We start from the raw sequence: 21,792 nt of genomic DNA, 5'->3' as shown, positions 1-21,792 counted from the left end.
ACAAAAATAGGCCTGTGGGTTAAAACCACTCATGAGGCATTCACAATAAGATTACCAGCGAATTCTCTGCAGACACCATGGAGGTCAAAGGCAGTGGGAAGAAAAATTTTAAATGCTGAAAGAAAAAAAAAAAAAAACCAGCCAAGTTTTCTGTATCCTCCTCAACTCTCCTTCAGGAATGAAAAAGAAATCGACACATTTCCCTAAAATCAAAGGACACTGGATAGCAACCCAAAGCCATGGTGAGCAGATAAAGACACTGTCAAAAGTAACTGTAAAAGTAAATATAAAAATCAGTATGTTTGTGACTCCTCTGTAATCTTATGTGGTTTTAAAGGCAAATGCATAAAACAATAACTCCAAGTTTACACAAATAATAACATAATCTATAAAAATCTGTGACAGGAGCAACATCAAGTAGAGGTAGGGAGATAGGAGCAGAATGTTTCCATGCTATTTAAACTAAATCTGTTTAGGGGATCAATTGTAATCCTCAAACTAACCACTTACAAAATAATAAGAAAATATTCAGAAAATGGGAGAAGAAAGGAATCGAAACAGTGCACTCCCAAATTAACATTAACTACCCACAGAAAAGGAAGTATAGGGGTTAAAAGAACCAGAAGTACATAAAACATTAAGACAGCCTAAACAATCTTGGAAACTGATGAAGTTATGAGACAATTTGATTTTAAAAGTTATGACCGAATTATGATAACCAATCAGTATGGACAGAAGAACAAATAGTCCCCATTCAGTAAATAGGCAAATGATCAGATCAGACAGTTCTCAAAGGAAGAACTACAAACAGCCAATAAGTATATGAAAAAATGCTTCCAATATTTAGCCATCTGGGAAATGTAAATCAAAACTACACTGAGATGCCCCCTTACCCCAGTCAGAATGACTATTAAAAAATTAATATAACAAATAAAAAAAGAACCCTTACGAATAGCTGGTGGGAATCTCAACTAGTATAGTCATTATGGAAACAGTACAAAGTTTCCCCCAAAAAACAAAAATAGAAGTGCCATATAATCCATCTATACCACTCCTGAGGATGTACCTGGAAGAAATTAAATCAGCATACAAAAGAGACACCGCATGCCCATGTTTATAGCAACACCAGGCTAGGTGTCCCTCAACAGATGAATGATTAAGGGAAATGTGGTGTGAATACACAATGGAGTGTTACCACTCATCGGGTATTCACAATCACTATTTTTTTTTCCTTCAGCCATTAAGAAGGATCAAATCATGTACAGGAACATGAATGGAACTAGAAATCCTCATGTTAAATTAGACCCATTTTTTTCCTGATATATGGAAATAACAAACAAAAGAAAGAGGACATGGAAATCTGAAAACAGAGAGGGACTAGTAGGGAAAGGAGAGTGGATGGAGAGGATTGGAGTGAGGGGTGGAGGGGGAGGGAAAGAAAGGGTAGTAAGGAGGATGGGTGCAATCAAAGCTTGATACATGCATGTATGGGAACGTCACAGTGAAATCCATGATTCTGCACCAGTAATGAGTTAATATTTATAATAAAGAGGCAGTATGGTACTTGCATGAGGATCTACATATAGACCAAAGGAATAGAGCTGAGAGCCTGAAAGAAACTTGACACCTAGGGTCCATTGAATTTGGCACACTATTTCCACAGCCTGCCAAGATCATTCAAGGGGAAAAGAACCATTACTGAAAACAAATGGTGATGGGAAAATATATCCACAATCTAAAATCAAAATTTACATGATGTACAAAAATTAGTTTAAAAAATCCAAGACTGAGACCGAAGAATAAAAACTATGAAACTCATTAAAGAAAATATAAGGGATAGCTTCGTACATTGGATTTGACAATGATTTCTAAACTATGACACCAAAATCACAAGTAACAAAAGAAAAAAGAGATCAGCTGAACTATGTTAAAATTAAGAATTTTGTCCATCAAAGAACACTATCAACAGGGAGAAGATTCTGAAGAAGAGGAAAAATAAAGTCATTTATCCAACAAGAGATGGGACACCTATGATCCAGCTACTCGGGAGGCTGAGGCAGCAGGATTTCCAGCTCCAGACCAGCACGGACAACTTAGAGACCCCGTCTAGAAGAAAGAAACAAAAAAACCACAGGGAGATACCATTTCACACCTACTAAGATGGCCTTAATTTTTTTTTAAATGGAAAACCTGTGTTGAGAGCAATCAGAGTCCTTGTGTTTGCCTCGTGCTGGTGAGACACAGCAGGCACCCGGTGGGAAGCAGGTTGGCAGGGTCTCAGACAGTTACACATGGAACTGGAGAAAGATGGCCTGGGGTTTCTCGGCACTCATCCCCTCAAGAAAGCATGAACTGGAACCACTGTCCATGCACACAGGTCTGTGTAGCATCAGGGAGGTGCAAACCGGATCACATGAGATGGGCCTTCAGACGTCAGAATGGCCAACAGCAAAAGATGACATGGTATTGGTGAGGAGGCTGAGAAGGGAGACCCTTCAACACTATTGGTGGGAATGCAAACTAGTTCAGCCAGAATAATGCAACTAGGTATGGAATCTCCTCAACAAATTACAAACACAGCTTCCCATTGATGGGTAGTTATCAAAAAAAATTAAATCAGTATGACAAAAAGATATCTATGTCTCATGTTCGATGCAGTACAACACACAATAGCCAAGATAAGGAATCACCGAAGAGTCCATCAACAGATGAACGGATAAAGAAAATGTGGAATACATACAGATGGACACACCATTCAGATTTTTATAAGTAAGGAATTTTGCCATTAGTAAGGAATTTTGCCATTAGCAACAGCAGAGATAGATTGGAAAACTTTATGATCAGTAAAATAGAGCACACACAGAAAGACAGAAGCCACATGTTCCCACTCATGTGTGTGATTGGAGACAAACCCACAAAGCACAGAGCAGGAGGAAAGGGACTTGGGCAGCTGCAGCTGAAAGCCCCAGCTAGGAGCAACAAGGGCTGCTGCACTGTCTTTGAGATGCTCTGGACAGGGTGGTGAATGGAGTGAATAATGATATTTCAAAATCACTAAGGGCACATTTCAAGTGTGATCGCTACAAAATGTGATAAGCATGTGAGTGATGGGGTGCTCATTAGCTCGATTTAATTTTTCCACCTTGAAGTACTCCACGTGGTAGTACTCATGAGTCACAGCACCTTTTTTTACCAAGTAGACATAACTATAATTCATCATTTATATCTAAAAGTATAATTTTTAAACACTAAGATTTTGCACGTGCCAAGAGTGTGAAATAATCAGCTTGTTAGGGAGGCTCACCAAAGAGAAAAGTGACAAAGAGGGTAAGCTGGCTCTGGCCAGCCAGGAGGCGCACCCAGCCCTCAGAGAAGGGACAGCCTGAGTACAGGACCCTCTGAGTACAAGATAATTGTGTGCAAGGAGGAGCAGTGCTGTTTAGAAAATATCACTTAATCACCCACTGGAAGTGCCAACATGCACAGGCTAATTGTGGGGATGCCCAAGGGGCCCAGGAGCACCCCCTGGGTCCCCAGGCCCCTGAGAACCAGGCTTGTTGGCTGGTGCTGATCACCCAGAACTAATGCTGCATGCCCAGGGAACTCCCGCTTTCCCAGAGCTGCCCACCAAGAGTGCTGGGGTGGGGGGTAGCAGGATCACATGCCCAGGGCCAGAGAGACCAAGTCCTCCCAGCTCCCCCCAGACAGCCGGAGCCACCCACGGACATAGCTTTGCCCTCCTGCCATTAACTCAATCTGGAGAATAGCTTCATATAAATAAAGTCTTCTGCCATTAACTCAATCTGGAGAATAGCTTCATATAAATAAACAAAAATAATTATTTCTGCTGTTACCCAAGCAGGAGAGTGTGATAATCAGTTTTAAGTCCCACTAATTCCTTAGGGATGAGCCAGAACCAGACATGTATTCTCGTAAATTGTTGCACAGAAAAATCCAACAGCCTGACATCTTGAACTTACCAAGACTTGATTGACTGGACATAATCCATTTATGTTCTTACATTTATTATTATAAAGCAAGAGTGAGGCTTGGTAGTCAGACTAAAAGTAAAAGGTGAAGAAAATTCTCATCACACACCATCTCCAGATCCTGAATCCTCCTGTCTCTTTTCAACATGTATAAAACAGTTCTCTGCAAGTGAGAGGTCCACACTGCTGGGGAGGTTCTTGTGCTCGCTCTCACCCCTTGGGCCATAAAGAAGAGCTTATGTCCTTTGCAGTCTTGCTTGGGTTCATTCACTGTCACAACCTATAGTGGCCCTCGGCAGATGAGATCAGGACCAGCATGGAGTCCTGGTCCCAGCAGTGGGCACACACGTGGTCAGCCCTGTCTTGGGGGGACCTGTTTTCCCCCTACTTTCTTCACACTTTCTGAATGCTGTGGTTGCCTAAGTGAAAACCCAGCTACCCACACATTTCTCCTAGGTAAGAGATGATCCCAGGTCTTCCACTGTGGGACTGCGGGGTTCATAGTTTCACAGTCGAGTTCTCCCATGGCATGACTTGGTCATGCAATTCACTGGTTTTTTGTGCTATGACTTAAAGCTGCACTAATTCCATTTTGGCATGGCTGGGTTTCTGGACCTAAGCTGACCATTCTGCATTAATCCCTACTGGAATTTCTTTTCCACAGGCAACATTTGAACATTCCTGTGTAAAATACAGTGATCCTTGTATTTTTCACGCACATTGAAACCTTTCTGTTAATGTTGCATGTTGACATGGGCATTATAAATAGCCTCTGGTGCAGTTATTAGTATTATTCTGGATATCAACAGTAACAACAGCTACTGTTTGCCCTGCCCTTGCCAGTGGCCATGATTGGGCTAGAATCTTTATGTTGTCACAGCAAACACATGAAGTATGGATTATTACATCTGTAGACCCAAAGGAGGCTGTAAGTTAAGTAACTTTCTCAGGGCCACGTGATTAGTAAGGAGAGAGTCTGAATTAAACCAAGGAAGCCATTTCCCAAAGCCTCACCTTCTTAGGGATGCTTCTTTTTTTTTTTTTTTTTTCTTTTGGTGCTAGGGATTGAACCCAGGGCTTTATGCCTACTAGGCAAGGGCTCTACCCCTGTGCTGCATCCCTAACCCTTCTGATATTTTGCTTTTAGAGAGTCCCCAAGGGACTAAATGGATCAAGGATATGTCCTTGCTTCCCTCCCTGCAAGCCCTCCTGGAGGGAGGCACTGTCAGATGAACAAGCATGAAGAGGAGAACAGGCCGCAACCCAGCCCTAGCAGCAGGCAAGGCTTCCCCTGGCATTGGCAGCAGGCGCCCTGCAAGGAGTCAGCACAGGAGCCACGTGGGACTGAATGCCAGGCCCACACCAAACTCCCAGACAGAGGGCTTGTGTGAAGCCCTGCAGGCCACTTTCGTCCCACTAAGGGTCAGTGCCTTGGATACAAGGTTGCGTCACCACGACAGAGACGGGATAGCTGGAAACTGGAGAGAGAAAAAGCAACAGGAGTGGGAGGGAGGTTGCAGGAAAAGAAAAGAAAACCAGACTCCCCAGGCTCGCCTGTAAATGTGAAGCCCTTTCAATATGGAGGTGTTTCTGACAATGGGGTTGAACAAAGGCCACACACTTTTTAAAGAGACTTGTATTTTCCATTTCACTCTCTACACTCACAGCCACATGAGTGCGTGCAGTGTACTCTCCCTAGAGCAACGTGCCACAGTGAGCAGGGAGCCACCCAGCCTCCCTGCCAGGTCTGTGTTGGTGAGGGAGGCTCTTCCTCCCTGGCCTCTGGCCTGCATGTCCCAGGGCTTCTGTGGCCCTGAAACCTGGGGCAGGCGAGGAGATCTGCATATGAATGTTAGAAGAAGATCAAGGCGATGCTGAGTGTGCAGCTTCCAGCCCCAGAAGTGAGTCCAGCATGAGGCCAAAGTATGCTTAGGGGACAGCACAAATGAATTGAGCAAGCAGAAGGAAGAAGGGATGAGTGGGACACGCGGCAGTGAAGGGTGCTTACATTTGGTTATAAATGAACGCACTTGTCAGCTGTGGGAGCCACTGGCAATCCCAGGCTCCTGCTCCAGGAAAGAGGCGATCCTGTTGGAGTCCTAATTTCCATCTCTGCAAAACAAAGTGATAGGGTTCACCATAGGTCAAGGCTCCTAGTGTTGAGGCTGGACTCTGAGCACGCTGCTGCCTCCAGGGGCTGGGCGCACTCCTCACAGCAACACATGCTTGCTTATCGGATGCGCAGCTACCTCAAGAACCAAACTGCAGTCATGAGACACTGGGCATGGAAAATGCCTTAAAATCTGTTTTGCACTACTCAAAGCCGGCCGGGCTGTCATTCCACTGCTTACGAACAATCGGGAATCTTCTGTTGAGAAATAGGCGAGAGTCATTGTTTCCAGCAAGGAAGTTCAATCCAAGATGTCAGTTTACTGGGCCTGCAGAGACCTGAGCTCTGAACAGGCATGTTGTGGGCACACCGGCCCCATCCAAGCCCCAAGGGCGTGCCCAGGGCTGCTAGAGGGCCTGCTGGCTGACACCTAGACCCCAAGGCAAGGCTCTGTCGGGACCTCGACTGGGCTCACAGACCAGACCTGCCATTTATACAGCAGACCATCTTGAGCACCATGCTAGTTAACCTTCTGAACTTCTGTTTTCTCCTGTTTAAAATAGTGATCTATTACCCCTTCATACTGCTGTGTTCAATGAGGAAATGTGCTGCATGTCTGACACAAATAGGGCATAAAGAAACCTTAGCTTGCTTCCCATTCTCAACTCTTTCAAATTGAGGAAAACACATTAGAACACGTTGGAACCGAGCTGGGAGAGGAAGGAAGGACCTCGGCTTGTCTACCTGTCCCCTGGCAGGTGTTTCCCTGGACACAAGGTGTTGATCTGTGTACATCCCCCAGCCTGCCCCAGGTGCCTTGGGAACACAGACAGCCCTTTCCACAGCGCCCTGGGCCCCAGGCCCCAAGGGCACATTGTCACCACTGAGGAGTCCCAGCCTGTGTTCCTGAGGAGCCCAGCCTCTCAGGACACCAGGAGCTTTATCTCTGACTTGGACACTTGCTCTCTTAAAACACACTGAAATCTAGGTTTGTCTCCCTCCTGAGTCACACAGAAAACCCTGGGAAACACCGGGGAGCCAGCCAGGAAGAAAGCACTGGCCATCGGGTTATGGAAGACTGACCATTCTGGCTATGGGGCTCAGGGACTGCACAGGTGAGGCCCGCCACCCCTCATCTGTAAAGAATCTGGAAGAAAGAACCCAGGGCTTCCTCAAGAAGCTGTTCTGAAACAAGCACGCTCCCTCCCCGAGGCTCTTCCCCCTGTAGACCTCTCGCCTGTCCTTAACCCTGGGTCTTCTCCAGCATTTAGCTGAGGATGGGGGGGGGTCGAGGGGTGGGAGCTGGGAGAAAGCTTCATTTCCCTCCTCCTACTTTTCCGTTGGCATATATGCAGCATCTTTGCAGGGTTTGATTGGATCCGTTTCTAGGAAGCTTGTGTCCTGGGGTTAAAATACGTCTATAGATTGTGTTTTTTAAGGTAGCTATTTGAATCAGACTATCACTTAGACTAGTCACTACCAATTTTGGACAGCAGCTAGAATGTTGTTAAAACAAGCACAGGATGTGGCCAGAAAGAGTCAATGGCCTCTCTGCTCCTCTGGGTCCTGGCTTCCTGCTGGCCTGTAAGAGGCACACTGGGCACGGTGCTAGAACACAAGGCAGGAGGGTGGGGACATGAGCCACCTGTGTGCCCAGAGAAGGCAGAGCTGAGAAGCCCCTGCTGCAGCAGACTGGAGCAGGAGGCGTCTGCCTCTCCTCCCCCAGGCCTGTGTCAACTAGTGACAAAACAGCTCCCTGCTCTCTCATTCTCGTTGTGTCCTTGGTGCCAAGTTCTGATTCCAGCCATGTTTGCAGAACAGCAAAGCAAGTTGGCAGACCTGTGTAGGTTCTGTCCTTAGGCCAGGCATTTGCCTGGCAGGACAGAAGTGATCCCGCCACCATCACCCCTCTAGAGACTGAGCTTACATGCATCACAAAGTGGCAGTGCCTGCCAGGCTTCTGTGCACGTCTCACACCTCTGATGCCACCACAGCCAAGTGGCTGCCTGGGCCAAGCTGCTCAGTCACTCAGACCTGTCAGTGCCTGTGTCCTGAGATTGTGTGGATGCTGGGAAGGAAATGAACTGTCATGCCTTCGAAATCTCCCCCTTCCTTCTTTCAACTGAGACTCAGCCTTGACTTTTCTTCTGTAATGGTGACACATCCATCCTCCCAGCTACCCATTGCCTCGCCCACCCACCAGGGTGTGCCCTGCTGACCTCAACATCTCACAGGCAGGGTAGCCTTGCCTTCTGAGAGCCAGCAGCACTTGGGACAGACCAAATTCACTGCAGCAAGCAGGTCGGGAGTAGGTGTGCCCAACTCTGGTACCAGGTACCTTTCAGACTGGTTGATTTTTGCCACGAGTGCTATTCTAGCCCCTTCCCACTCGATGCCCTTAGCAGTGCCCCCTCCTCCTCAGGACAATCAGAAACACCTTCAGACACTGACTGATGTCCCCTGTGGGGTGAAACTGCCCCTGGCTGAGAGCTGGGGGCTGCAGCAGGGCTTGTTAAAGGAGACTGGGACCCACCAAGTCTCTGATTTGATGAATCCAGGGCAGAGAGTGAGAGCTTCCCCTCTACTCCAGCGACTGACACTGTTGGTCCAGAGACCATACTCAGGTCTAAGGTGCCCCGAATGCACCAGCAGCTGACATGTGTCATTCCTCCATCTCTGAAGTCCCCAACTCAGTAGATCCTAGACTCCCATCTAGGAAGTCTTTCCATATTCAATCACCTGGAAATCTTCCAAACCTTCCAGAGACCAAGGGGCATCCCAGACAGAGCAGACCTCACTCCTGGAAGTGCGCGTGTCCTGTGCCCTGAGCTCCACAGACCACCTCAACTTGCACACGGCCTGACACTTCTGCTCTGGACCCCTTGGCCTCATGGGTGACTGGAGGGTTTGGGACCAAGCAGTTCCTGTCATCTCGGGAATGCAGCACAGCAACCTCAGTCGCAGAGCTGGATTCTGAGTGCTAACCAGGCTTGTGCCATCCCAGCCTCTGGGGCTGGGACAACCGGCCAGGTCAAGGGCAAGAGCCCTTCAGTCCCACCATTCTGAAGTGGGAGGGAGCTCACACTAGTTGCAGTAAAGGAAAGAAGGGGCTCTCTGGAAAGTGAGGAGCCCTCCTCCTGCCACCGAAGGACACAGACTTCACGCCTCAGCCGTCGAGGCCCTGTGTGCGAACTTCCCAAGAGAACTGCCCTGGTTTCTGAGCTGTGACCTGGAGCTCAGAAGGACGAGGGAGAAGGAGAAGAGACAGCATGAGAGCAAGCGTCCTGATGGAGACTGTGGGCTGGGGCCATGTGAGGTGAGTAGGGGTGTCACGGGAGGGGAGGCAGGACAGGGGATGGCCAACCGTGCCCCATGCAGGCAGCCTCCAAACTGGAGATGGCCCATGGAAAGGCAGAGCCATAGCCTGTGTGATGTGGAGACTCTCCAGACGTGAAGTCTCCAACAGCTGAAGTTATTTTAACACTCCCTTTCCATAAGTGAGTTGTCTTCAATTGTGAAAGCCAAGGGTTTGCTCTGTAAGAGAACAAGAGAGGAAGGAAAAAGAGAAAAAAGAAAGGGAGGAAAGGAGGAGGAATGGAGCAGACTGTCAGGGAATAAGCCAGGGGCTTGGATTCTTGTCCAGCTTTCAATGGCCCAGTTCACCAATTCTAACCTAGGCTTCTGCAAGGACAGGAGAGAAAAATGGATTCTTTTCTGAAACTGTGTGAAAGAAAAAGAATTCCCCTAATTATTTTGAGACACACATACACAGGCCCACACACACACAGGCAAACACAGACACACACACACAAGTACACAAGGCACCCACAGGCACACACATACTGCAATGCAGATGTGTGTATCCATGCTAAGAATTGGCCACAAAGGAAAACACCAACAGTGGCAGGACTTTCTGGGAGGCAGGCAGGCATCACAGCCCTGCAAAGGAGATGCCAGATTCAGATGGTGATGAGGGAGGACATTGAGGCAGCAGTGTTTTGTGAACAAGGGTGCATTTCTTTCACATGTTTACCACACACGTACCTGCAGTCCACCAGGACTGAATGGGAACCATGATGAATCTCCATATTTTGTGGAGAAATATACAAGACAGACATAATCCCTAGTCTCAGGTAATTCGTAGTCTACATAAGGAGAGCCACCCGCCCAATCACAAAACACCCCAATGGTTTAGGAGACAAAGCAATTGGAAAGGAAATCTCCAAGTGGGAGGGACGAGGAGCCCTTTGAAGGTAAGTGCAAATGTCAACTGCATGATTCTGCATGAAAACTATTTTGCAAAACCATCTTGCTTAAGAGGAAAGGAAGAGTGCTAACACTTACTACATATCTTCTATGGGAAAGGACAAGCTCCCAGTTTTTTTATTCAACCTTCTCACAATAGTCCTGTGAAATAGGCCCGATGATCCCATTTTAGAGAGGTAAGCAGAGGCTTGGGTTTATGAAAACACTGATGTCATCTGCAGCTGGTACCCAAATGGCTCGTTCCTCCTGCAAACCCTCTCCCAGGTACTGCCCACGTATAAACCACTGGATGCTCTCAGTAGTCCGTATTTGAGATGAAGGATTGGGTAAGCTGCCCACTGCCGCAGTCTGGCTGGGCACAAATCACAAGCCACTGAAGCAAGAACAGACTTTATTTTTTTACTGCAAGAAAGAAACCTCACACACGCTCCTGGGGAATCCTCCCGAAAAGCCACGAGGCTCCTCCAGGAACCCCCAGCCGGAAAAAATCTCTCCGGGAAAACCCTCCTCCTGCACTTCGCCAACCAATGGGAACTCCCGGGGAATCCCCGTGAGAACTAAAAATAGCGCGAGAACTCAAAATTAGCGCTAGAACTCAAAAGAAGCGGCAGAGGCGGATATTAACGCCTAGCCTGTCAATCAATACTGTTGGCAAAATGCCAGGGGCCATACAGACTCGGCTGTGGCTCTCAGCATCTCCCCCCTTCTGTTTAAATAAACAACAAGTAATGTGGCTTAGGGACCGTGCCTGTTAGGTAGTCCAATTCAACATATGGTCCTTACCCGTCATCGGATGAACTGACCTCTAGGCGTCAGCCTCCTGTCTTAGGTTGGTACCACTGCAATCGGATCATACCCGTCACTGACTACCGGTCCAGCATACAGCCATACTTGTGGATAGGCCTTTGCACCAGTGGGGGGGTGAGGTTCTTTGCCTCACCTCTGTTGGCCCCCAAACTTGTCCTTGGTGCCAATGGGGGGGTGAGGTTCTTTGCCTCACCTCTGTTGGCCCCCAAATTTTAGACCATCACTAGTAGAAGGGAGGAGGATGAAAAATGCCATGACACCAAGCCAATTGAGGGCTCCTTTGAAAAATTGTACCACCAGTGACACCATCAGCAAAGATGCCAGCATTACCACAATTCGCTGCACCAACAGATAGTTCACAATGCATACAAGTGATACATAGTCCAGGCAAGTTCTGCAAGCAGTTCAAAGTAGAGGAATCTGTCAATATGTCCATTTCCTCCCAAAGTAAATCTACTCCTTGATTGAGCATTACTTGTTGAGTTATTATTCACTGATGCATCAGTTTATACAGTTTGTTGATAGCTACCGAAGAAGCTGTAGTTTGGTTTTATCATTGTCTTCACCGGCACTGGGATGAAGATAGGAATTCTGGCAATGATGCTAGGAAAAAAATTATGTAACATTCCAACAGGCATTAAGAAAACAATTTTTTGAACAATTTACATTATCCTGAACAGAATTATTAAATATAATGAGAAGGAAAGGTGAAAGCAAACAAACAGATCTGTTAACCTCCTTATTTGTTCACATATAAAAACAATTTTCAACAGCTGTTTACCCATTCTAAATTAAACCATTAAAATCACGTGAATAAAAAAAATTCGGATCCATTTATTCATGAGCGCTCTTCATATAAGATATATGGACATACACACATACAGACATACAACACAAAACAGAAGTGTGCACACATAACATACAACATATAAGACAATAATAAAGGCCTTGTAGCTCTACCTAGGTGAAATCTCCATTGCAATGTTTAAAAACTCCACAGTCAAAAAATAAAACACAGTCAAAAAACAAAACTGATCAGAAAAACATTAACCTAGGTTTGTATGAGCTCAAAAAATAAAATAGAACTTTATGATGTGGGAAAAATGCAATAATAAAATAGATATTGAAAAAAGGCACCGTGGTTAATCACTGTCGCAGATGTAAGAATAGCCAAGCTGGAGCTCTGGATATCAGCTGTTATGGATTTCAGTCAAATCATCTTCTTTTTCTGTAGAAATTGTTTTGGTTAACCTCTCTGGAATCCAAATCGGCTGCTGTTCTCTCTGTGGGAACACACAAACGGAACCCCGACTCCAGACAATAACTGGGTCGGGACCTTTCCATTGTCCTGTTAGAATATCTTTCCAAAGTACCTTAGGCTTATGTACATTTTTCGGATACATATGTCTTTCCGCAGCACTAAGTCCTGATGAATCCAAATTTAGAAAGTTTAGAGTAAAAAGGGTTATTTTAAGTTTATCTTTGGGGGATATATACCCCTTTCCAATTCCCTCTTTTTGCTTTAATAAGTACGTTTTAATAGTTTGATGAGCTCTTTCAACTATGCCTTGTCCCTGTGGATTGTATGGGATTCCTGTTATATGAGTAATACCAAAAGATGAGCAAAATTGTTTAAAAGAGTTAGAAGTGTAACCAGGACCATTATCAGTTTTTAACTGTTTAGGAACACCCACAGTGGCAAAATTTTGTAAGCAATGAGCTATAACATCTTTAGTTTTTTCTCCGGCATGAAGGGAGCCCATCAAAAATCCGGAAGAAGTATCAACTGTAACATGTAAATATTTTAATTTTCCAAATTCTGGCAAGTGTGTGACGTCCATCTGCCAAATATGGTTAGGTATCAGTCCTCTAGGATTGACTCCAAGATTAACTTGTGGTAAAAAGGTCACACAATTTTGACATTGTTTTATTATATGCCTGGCTTGTTCCTTAGTTATTTTAAAACGCTTTTGTAAAGTATTAGCATTAACATGAAACCTTTTATGAAAATTTGTAGCTTCTTCTACAGTAGAAAAAATATGTATATCATGTGTAGTTTTATCTGCTAAATCATTGCCCAAACTAAGGGCTCCAGGCAATCCTGTATGTGCCCTGATATGTCCTATAAAGAATGGATCTTTTCTATCCCAGATTAGACTTTGTATAGTGGAAAACAAAGAGAAAACAGTAGAGGAAGGGGAAATCCTACCAGCATCTTCAAGGGATATTATAGCATTAACTATATACTGACTATCAGAAAATAAATTAAATACAGAATCTTTAAACATCACAAAAGCTTGTAAAACTGCATTGAGCTCTACCTTTTGAGCTGATTGTTTGGGAACTAAAAATGTAAAAGTTTGATCAGGGGTAACTACTGCTGCTGTACCATTATTAGACCCATCAGTGAATATATTTGGAGCATTCACGATAGGTGTTTTTCTTGTCATTTTAGGAAAAACTACAGGATGCTTAGACCAAAAAGACAACAAAGGATTAGATGGTAAATGATTATCAAATGAAACATTTGATTTACACATGATTATTGCCCATGTATTTAACTCATTAGCTAACTCATCAATTTGCTCCATAGTATATGGAGTAATAATTTTATTGGGAGAAATTCCAAACACTCCCTTTGCTGCTTTTATTCCTTTCAGTATTAATTGTCCTACAGCCTCAGGATACCTAGTAAGAATAGTGTTAGGAGAGTAAGATAAATGTATCCACAATAATGGACCTTCTTGCCAAAATACTCCTGTAGGAATATTTTTTGTTGGTATTACAATGAATAATAAAGGCAAACTTATATCAATTCTGTCCAAATGCATATTTTCCATATATGTTTCAATAATTTTTAATGCCTTTCTTGCTTCAGGAGTTAATATGCGGGGTGAATTTGGATCTGATGGACCTTTTAGGATATCAAATAAAGGTCCCAACTCTCCTGTTGGTATGCCTAGATAAGGCCTTATCCAATTTATATCTCCCAACAACTTTTGAAAGTCATTAAGTGATTTGAGTTGATCTACTCGTATTTGAATTTTAGGTGGACGGACCATGGTTGAGGATAATAGAACTCCTAAATAATTAATTGGAAAATTTAATTGTACTTTATCTATTGCTATCTCTAGATTATAATTTTTTAACAAATTTGTAAGTGTGGCATAACATTCCAACAATGTGTTTTTATCTTTGTGTGCTAACAATACATCATCCATATAGTGAAATATTTGTAGTTCAGGATTTTGATTTCTAAGTGGCTGGATTGCTTTATTAACATAAATTTGACACATAGTTGGGCTGTTAGCCATCCCTTGAGGGAGCACTTTCCATTCATATCTCTGATCAGGACCTTCATGATTCAGTGCAGGGATAGTAAATGCAAAATGTGGACTATCCTCAGGATGAATTGGAATTGAAAAGAAACAATCTTTAATATCTATAGCTAAAACATACCAGGTTTTTGGTAAAGCAGACAATTGAGGAATCCCTGATTGAGCAGGTCCCATAATAACCATCTCATTATTAATGGCTCTTAAATCTTGTAATAATCTCCATTTACCAGATTTATTTTTAATGACAAAAATGGGAGTATTATAGGGAGATACAGAAGGTTGTATATGTCCCTCCGCTAATTGTTGTTTGACCAGGTCATGGGCTGCTTGTATCTTTTCTTTAGTCAGGGGCCACTGAGAAACCCATACTGGTCTATCTGATTTCCAAGTGATTTTTATTGCCTCAGTGACCCCTTCTGAAAACCCAGTCCATGTCTATTTATTCTTTGATCTATTTGTATTGGTGCTGCTATACCTTGTTCTTGTTTTTCTAATCTTTTTCCTTTCCTAAAACCTTGTCTAGCCATAATAGTGGGTGCATTTTGATTGATATTATTTGTTAATGTCAAACCTAATTGATCTAAGACATCTCGTCCCCATAAATTTACGGGAAGATGATCCAATACATATGGCTGTATAGTTCCTTCACATCCTTCAGGATCCTTCCAATCTAAGACCATTGCACTTCTATGGGGATTAGTTGCCACTCCTAGGCCTCGAAGCGTTTGAGTGGCTTGTTGTAATGGCCAATGTTTTGGCCATTCTTGACGAGATATGATGCTAAGGTCTGCACCTGTATCCAGTAGCCCATTAAATTCATGTCCTTGAATATTTAGTTTTAGCATTGGGCGAGAATCTAAATTCAAAGACAGCATAGCCCAATCTACACCTGTGGAGCCTAAACCCCTGGAACCTCTTTCCATAGTAGTACTGGAAAATTTATCATGTAGGCTGGATATTATTAATAACTGTGCTATTCTATCTCCTGGTGAAATCACTGATATACCCTTTGGAGAACTAGCTATAATTTTTATTTCACCTTCATAATCGGGATCAATTACCCCGGGACTTATCATAAGTCCTTTTAGCGTAGAAGAACTACGTCCTAACAATAAGCCTACTGTTCCTTGGGGAAGAGGTCCTTTTACTCCTGTGGGAATGATTTGAACTCCCATCTCTGGAGTTAGTACTGCTCTGGCGGAGGCGCAGATGTCCAACCCTGCGCTCCCTCTGGTTCGTCTGATGAGAGATCTGATGGATAATGTGTCCTGGGTACTACCCTGATGGGGTTGCTGGGTTCCTCCATGGTTTTTCTGGGTTCCTCCAGTGCCCCGTACATTTGTGGTCGTGGGCCCCGGAGCATTGGGCCCCTCTGTCCGTTTTTTGGCAATGGAGCCTGATGCCTTTCTCCACGATATCGTGGGTAACCACCTGGTCCTTGTCCATTTTTTGATAATGGAGTACCCTCTATGGTGGTTTGAGAACAGCATTCATTAGCCCAGTGTCTCCCTCTACGGCATCGTGGGCAAATATCTGGTGTTCTATTCCTTTGATACCTAACTTTGTTATACCTTCCTCCTATGGGGCAACTCCTTTTAAAATGTCCTGTTTGTTCACAATTGTAGCATGTTTTTGGCCTGGCATCTAAAGCCTGTTGTACTGCTGCCAAGACTTGTCCTTGTTCATTAATGTCTCTACATAATTTAATATATGTGTTTAAATCTTCATGTCTCCATGGTCTAATGACCTCTCTGCAGCAACGATTTGCTTGGTCATAAGCCAGTTGTTTTATAAATGGCATTGCTTGTTCTGTGTCACCAAAAATTTTGGTGGCTGTTTGAATAAGCCTATCTACAAAGTCAGCGTAAGGTTCATTAGGTCTCTGTATTACCTTAGATAGCTGACCTTGTAAATCTCCATGTCCTTGTAAAGTCTTCCATGCCCTAACTGCGTCTGCAGCAATCTGTGCATATACAGCAGGATCATATTGAATTTGTTGCCGCTGACCCTCATAAGGTCCTTTTCCTAGCAACATCTCTAGACTTCTTTGAGGGTAACCGGCTGCTGCATTTCGTCTAGCTGTCTCCCTGCAAAATTCCTCATTGGCAACCTTCCATAACAAATATTGTCCTCCATTTAGCACAGATCTACACATGCTAGCCCAATCTGCTGGAGTCATGTCCAAGTTAGTAATGGATTCGACCATGCTTACAGTGAAGGGTGCATGAGGACCATAGGTTGTTACAGCCTCCTTTAATTGCTTCACTGTTTTGAACTCTAACTCACGGTGAATTCGCTGCCCTCCTGCCTGCTCAAGTACAGGGCATGCTAATCTTTGAGGTCCTGTCTCAGGATCCCATCTATCAACTACGGGGGTTGAGGGGGTTGAGGGCCACTCAGCTATCTCCATAGGTGGAGCTGTTGGCTGAATTACACCCTCTGGTGATAGATCGGTGTTAGTAGCAGCCTCCTGTTGTTGCTTCCCCCCTGATAGCTGTTTCTCCTCTAAGCTTTCTTCCTTTAAATTTTCTTCCTCTGTCTGACTAGCTTGAGAGACCTTCTCTTTTGCTTGATCTAAATTATCTTTCTCCATGGTTTGAACCTCTAACAATTTATTTAACACTCTTTCAGTTTGTTTTTTACTAATTTCTAATCTGTTACAAAGATAACGCAACCCAAAAAGATAACACAAAACAAGACCGAAACAGAATGAAACAAAAATGGAACAAAAAATCGTTGTATCAATTTTCCTATTTTCTGGACATGTGCATTTGTGGTCTATTTCTATCTCTTCCTCAGGGGCAAACAACTTCAAACCTTGAGCCAACCATTTTTCCCAGTCTGCCTGAGAAAATTCTAGGGATAGGCAGCTTGAAACAAAACCAAAACAAATCAAAGCAAGAACATATTGTTTTTTAAAATGGTCACCCATTCTCTTGCCTTCCCTTAGGGGTAAGCAATTTCACTTACCCCGAAGCTTCAGATGTTCCCCGTCCGGGCCGCCAAATGCCGCAGTCTGGCTGGGCACAAATCACAAGCCACTGAAGCAAGAACAGACTTTATTTTTTTACTGCAAGAAAGAAACCTCACACACGCTCCTGGGGAATCCTCCCGAAAAGCCATGAGGCTCCTCCAGGAACCCCCAGCCGGAAAAAATCTCTCCGGGAAAACCCTCCTCCTGCACTTCGCCAACCAATGGGAACTCCCGGGGAATCCCCGTGAGAACTAAAAATAGCGCGAGAACTCAAAATTAGCGCTAGAACTCAAAAGAAGCGGCAGAGGCGGATATTAACGCCTAGCCTGTCAATCAATACTGTTGGCAAAATGCCAGGGGCCATACAGACTCGGCTGTGGCTCTCAGCAGCCCACCCAGGGGGCTGGGAGACAGCTGAGACCTGCACCCAGGCAGCCTGACTGCAGAGGCTGCACCCTAGAACACAGAGCTCTAACTGGGCAAACCAGCAAAGGACATCCAACTGACCAGGATTTTAATCATGTGAGCTGTTGTTCTTATTTGCCCTGGTGAAGGAGGAGGCAAGGGAGAGGACAATAACTGAAAGGAAAGTGACCACAACACTCGGAGCGACCAAGAGGTCTTTATTGTAGCAGTGTAAAAGAGGAGAAAAAGGGGGGCGTGGCAGGGGAAGGTTTTTATAGTCCTTCTGCTGTATGCCTAAATCTAACAGGGTCTCTGGGTGTGCAAGCTGCCTTGTTGATACAAGGGGGGTTAAGTGTTCAGCCTTTAGCAGGGGAGTGAAGCGTTCAGCCTTGAGTGGGGGCTTGAGCATTTGGACTTGAAGCAAACAGGTTAGATAAATAACCAGACAGGGGGGGTTTGAGTGGCCAGATCACCCTGCAGCTAACTTTGTTTGGCATGCCCTGCAGACAATTTAGTTCAGCCTGTCCTGCACCTAACAATAACTAACATGGGGGGGGCGCTCCACCGCTGAAGATCTCACCACTGATGCTAGTACCCTGCAGGTGACATCCTTGGGAAGGGTTGCCACTGCCACCTAGAGCACAGAGTCTGGGATGCTGCTAAATATTGTGCAATGACCGCACCCAGTAGAGGACTTCAGATGTGGCCTGCAAGGTCCAGAGCTATTGGCCAAGGTTCGGAGCTATACTGTGACCAACAAAATAGGGATGTGGGACCAGGTTCCTTCCCGATGCTAAATCCAATGCTTCTGAGACATTAAAGACAGAAAACAAGCTATGCCTAAAACAAGGACATGAGAAAATTCTCTTTAGGGGAACTTTCTAAATGTACCTGAGACCATTTTTATTTGGGTCAGGTAAGGCACTGCCTGGAAAGATGACTTTGATTCACAGTTCCCAAGAGGAGTGAGCATGCCACTCGGAGGCAGCAGGGTTAATCCACTGGGAGGCTGAGTGTGGAATCGGCAAAGCCTTTGTTGGGTATTTTGTGGGATGCAACAGGCAAGGGAGGGCTAGCAATGGCACAAGCTTCAGATTGCATAGTTTGAATGATTCTGACACACTCTGGGCTATGGGGTGGTCTCTAGTTGCCCAGCACCTCGTCCTGGGGCTATCCAGAATGGGATAGTGGCCCAAACTGTAGGAGCCTGGCACAGGCAGGTGGTGAGGGACACAAGCTCCAGTTGAATGGTCTACATGTCAGAGGCAGCTGATGGGCCAGTTGTTCCCCATGTCCAGGAATCAGCCAGTCCTGGAAGATGCAGGCTCTAGACTCTTGAGACTCTAAGATGCAGTACAAAATATAGAAAATAGAAGCAGTATGTTCCATCTTCACTAGGAGCCTGGTATGGAACACTTGGATTTAACAGTGGCAATTCTGTGCTCAGCTTTGGGAGGGGACTATGGGACCCTGGGATAATCAAGCTCTGAACTTGCTTGAGTCAGATCTGAGACCTGTGCACCCAGGACCAACCAGCAGCCTGGGTCTGGTAGTTCAGGGATGTAGAGAAGGGGGAACTCCTGCTATAGCAGGAAGAGCAGGAAGCCCCTTAGGGACAACGGCTCCTGCAGTGGCTCCTAGCTGTCCAACTGTGGGCAAGGAAGATCCTGGCCTCAGCATGTAAGATGAGTGCAGCGGTCTAGTCAGTTGGTCCCCACACAGGCCCACCACAGCAGCCTGGAAGCCCAGTCTCAGGGATCAGATTCCCTGGTGGACCCCAGGGCCCTGCTGGCATGCAGGATTGTCATATCTCTGGTGTGCCTCCAAGACACCGTGCTGCCCTCCCTCTAGCTGGTCCACCAGTTCCAGCCTCTCTCACAGCCTCAGCTCCTTTACAGAACCCTGCAGCTCATCTCACTCCCGTCCCAACCCTCTATTGAGTCATCTGCTGTAGACCTAAGCTAGAGCTCAAGCATGCCCTGGGACCAGGGTTCCTACAGGCATGGTAGCCCAGGGCTTTGACAGTAGAGCAGGGTTTCACCAACTCTCTATGGCCTCACCTCTGGTTCCCCTCCTGCCTGCCTCCTAAGATGCCTGCAGGCAGCCTTACCACCATAGCTGAGCCTGATGTTCCTTGCCATGCAACTCTACCTAAATGATCTTTATTTAAAATTTATAAAGGCTATTCTTACAAAGACAACCCTCAGTTATCATGGAACTATTGAAATAAGGAGAAAGCACAATTGATTGAGGATGAGAACATACTCCCAAAAGCCTACATAAAAACACCCCCTGCACCCAAGCACAATGCCAACCCAGGACTCCTGGGGGACAAGACAGCTGGAGGACCTGGCACAGCACAGCTGTGCAGCTGTGGAGACCACTTTTTCACCAGACCTGGGCACACAGCCATATCCAAGGGAAATGTCTCACATGGATCCCCACATAAATGAGAATTCTGAACCATATAACTTGCATATTTGTGGATGTAGTCTTCAGGTTAGTCGAAAGTAAAAGTCTTTAAAATCTTTCCCAACATGCATTTGCTTTTCTGTTTACTTGGGATTAAAAATATTAACTATGCACATTTTATTAAACATGGGGCACTGTAACGTGCTGTCCCTCTCCTGACTCTCTGAGATGGATACTTACATCACTGGTTTTTAGCATTTCCTCTCTTCCAGAATGCACATGTGGTGCTAAAGTTTCCCTCTGGACACTGCTCTGGCCAAGTGCCGGGCCTTTTGTAGTCATTTTCCATTGTGAAGGAGTGTCCACCCACACAATGGAGACTCCTTGTGTCCAAGAACCTGTGAATACCTTCTCCTGCCCCCTCGGGCTCCTGTGCTGTCCTGCTACCTTTACCTCCACCTTTCCCTCCCTGAGTGAAGGCGCCTGCTGGGTCCTTGGTGAGCTGGCTCCCTTTCCCCTAACAGGGAGGCACGGCAGGAGGCAGGCAGAGGACCCTGGAACCTCTCCTCCATCCCAGGCTTTGTCCTCACCAGCCTTTTTGACGAGAGCCAAACACACCTGTTCCTGTTCAGCCTGGTGGTGCTCATCTACATCCTCGCCATGGCTGGCAACACGGCCATGGTGCTGCTGATCTGGGCTGAGGCCCGGCTGCACACGCCCATGTACTTCCTCCTCAGCCAGCTGTCCTTCCTGGACATCTTCTTCACGTCAGTCACTGTCCCCAAGATGATAGTGGGTTTCCTCTTCGGCTGGACAAGCATCTCCTTCGGGGGCTGTGGGGCACAGATGTTTTTCTTCATGTTCCTGGGAGCTGCTGAGTGCCTCCTGCTGGCCCTTATGGCCTACGACCGCTATGTGGCCATCTGCAACCCTCTGCACTACCCGGTGCTCATGAGCCGCCATGTCTGCCTGCTCATGGTCGCAGCCTCCTGGCTGGGAGGGTCCCTCAATGCCTCCATCCAAACCTCACTGACCCTTCAGTTCCCCTACTGTGGCTCTCGGAAGATCTTCCACTTCTTCTGCGAAGTGCCCTCGCTGCTGACGTTGGCCTGTGCAGACACAGAGACCTATGAGCAGGTGCTCTTTGTTACCGGTGTGGTGGTCCTCCTGGTGCCCATCACCTTCATCACCACCTCCTATGCCCTCATCCTGGTGGCTGTGCTCCGGATGCACTCCGTGGAGGGACGTCGGAAGGCCCTGGCCACCTGTTCCTCCCACCTGACAGTTGTCAACCTCTTCTACGGACCCCTGGTCTACACCTACATGCTACCTGCAACCTACCACTCTCCTGGCCAGGATGACGTGGTGTCTGTCTTCTATACGGTCCTCACACCCATGCTTAATCCTGTCATCTACAGCCTGAGGAACAAGGAAGTGACTGGAGCCATGAAGAAGGTCATAGCAAGGTGTGGAGTCTGCAGGAATGCCTGA

At 45.8% G+C, this 21,792-nt stretch overlaps 1 protein-coding gene across 1 annotated transcript in view; it reads left to right on the top strand.

Annotated features, from left to right (window-relative positions):
* Positions 1-21,792, top strand: part of LOC144250658 (olfactory receptor 2V1-like) — a 25,056-nt gene extending 3,264 nt beyond the window's left edge. The window contains exon 2 of the mRNA XM_077793581.1: positions 20,826-21,792. Within this exon, the coding sequence (XP_077649707.1) occupies positions 20,826-21,792 (967 nt within the window). The remainder of the gene's footprint in view (positions 1-20,825) is intronic.

This window comes from Urocitellus parryii, chromosome 1, assembly GCF_045843805.1.
Source record: "Urocitellus parryii isolate mUroPar1 chromosome 1, mUroPar1.hap1, whole genome shotgun sequence".
NCBI lineage: Eukaryota > Metazoa > Chordata > Mammalia > Rodentia > Sciuridae > Urocitellus > Urocitellus parryii.
The sequence above is the reverse complement of the archived record's forward strand: the minus strand, read 5'-3'. Positions and strand labels throughout refer to the sequence as shown.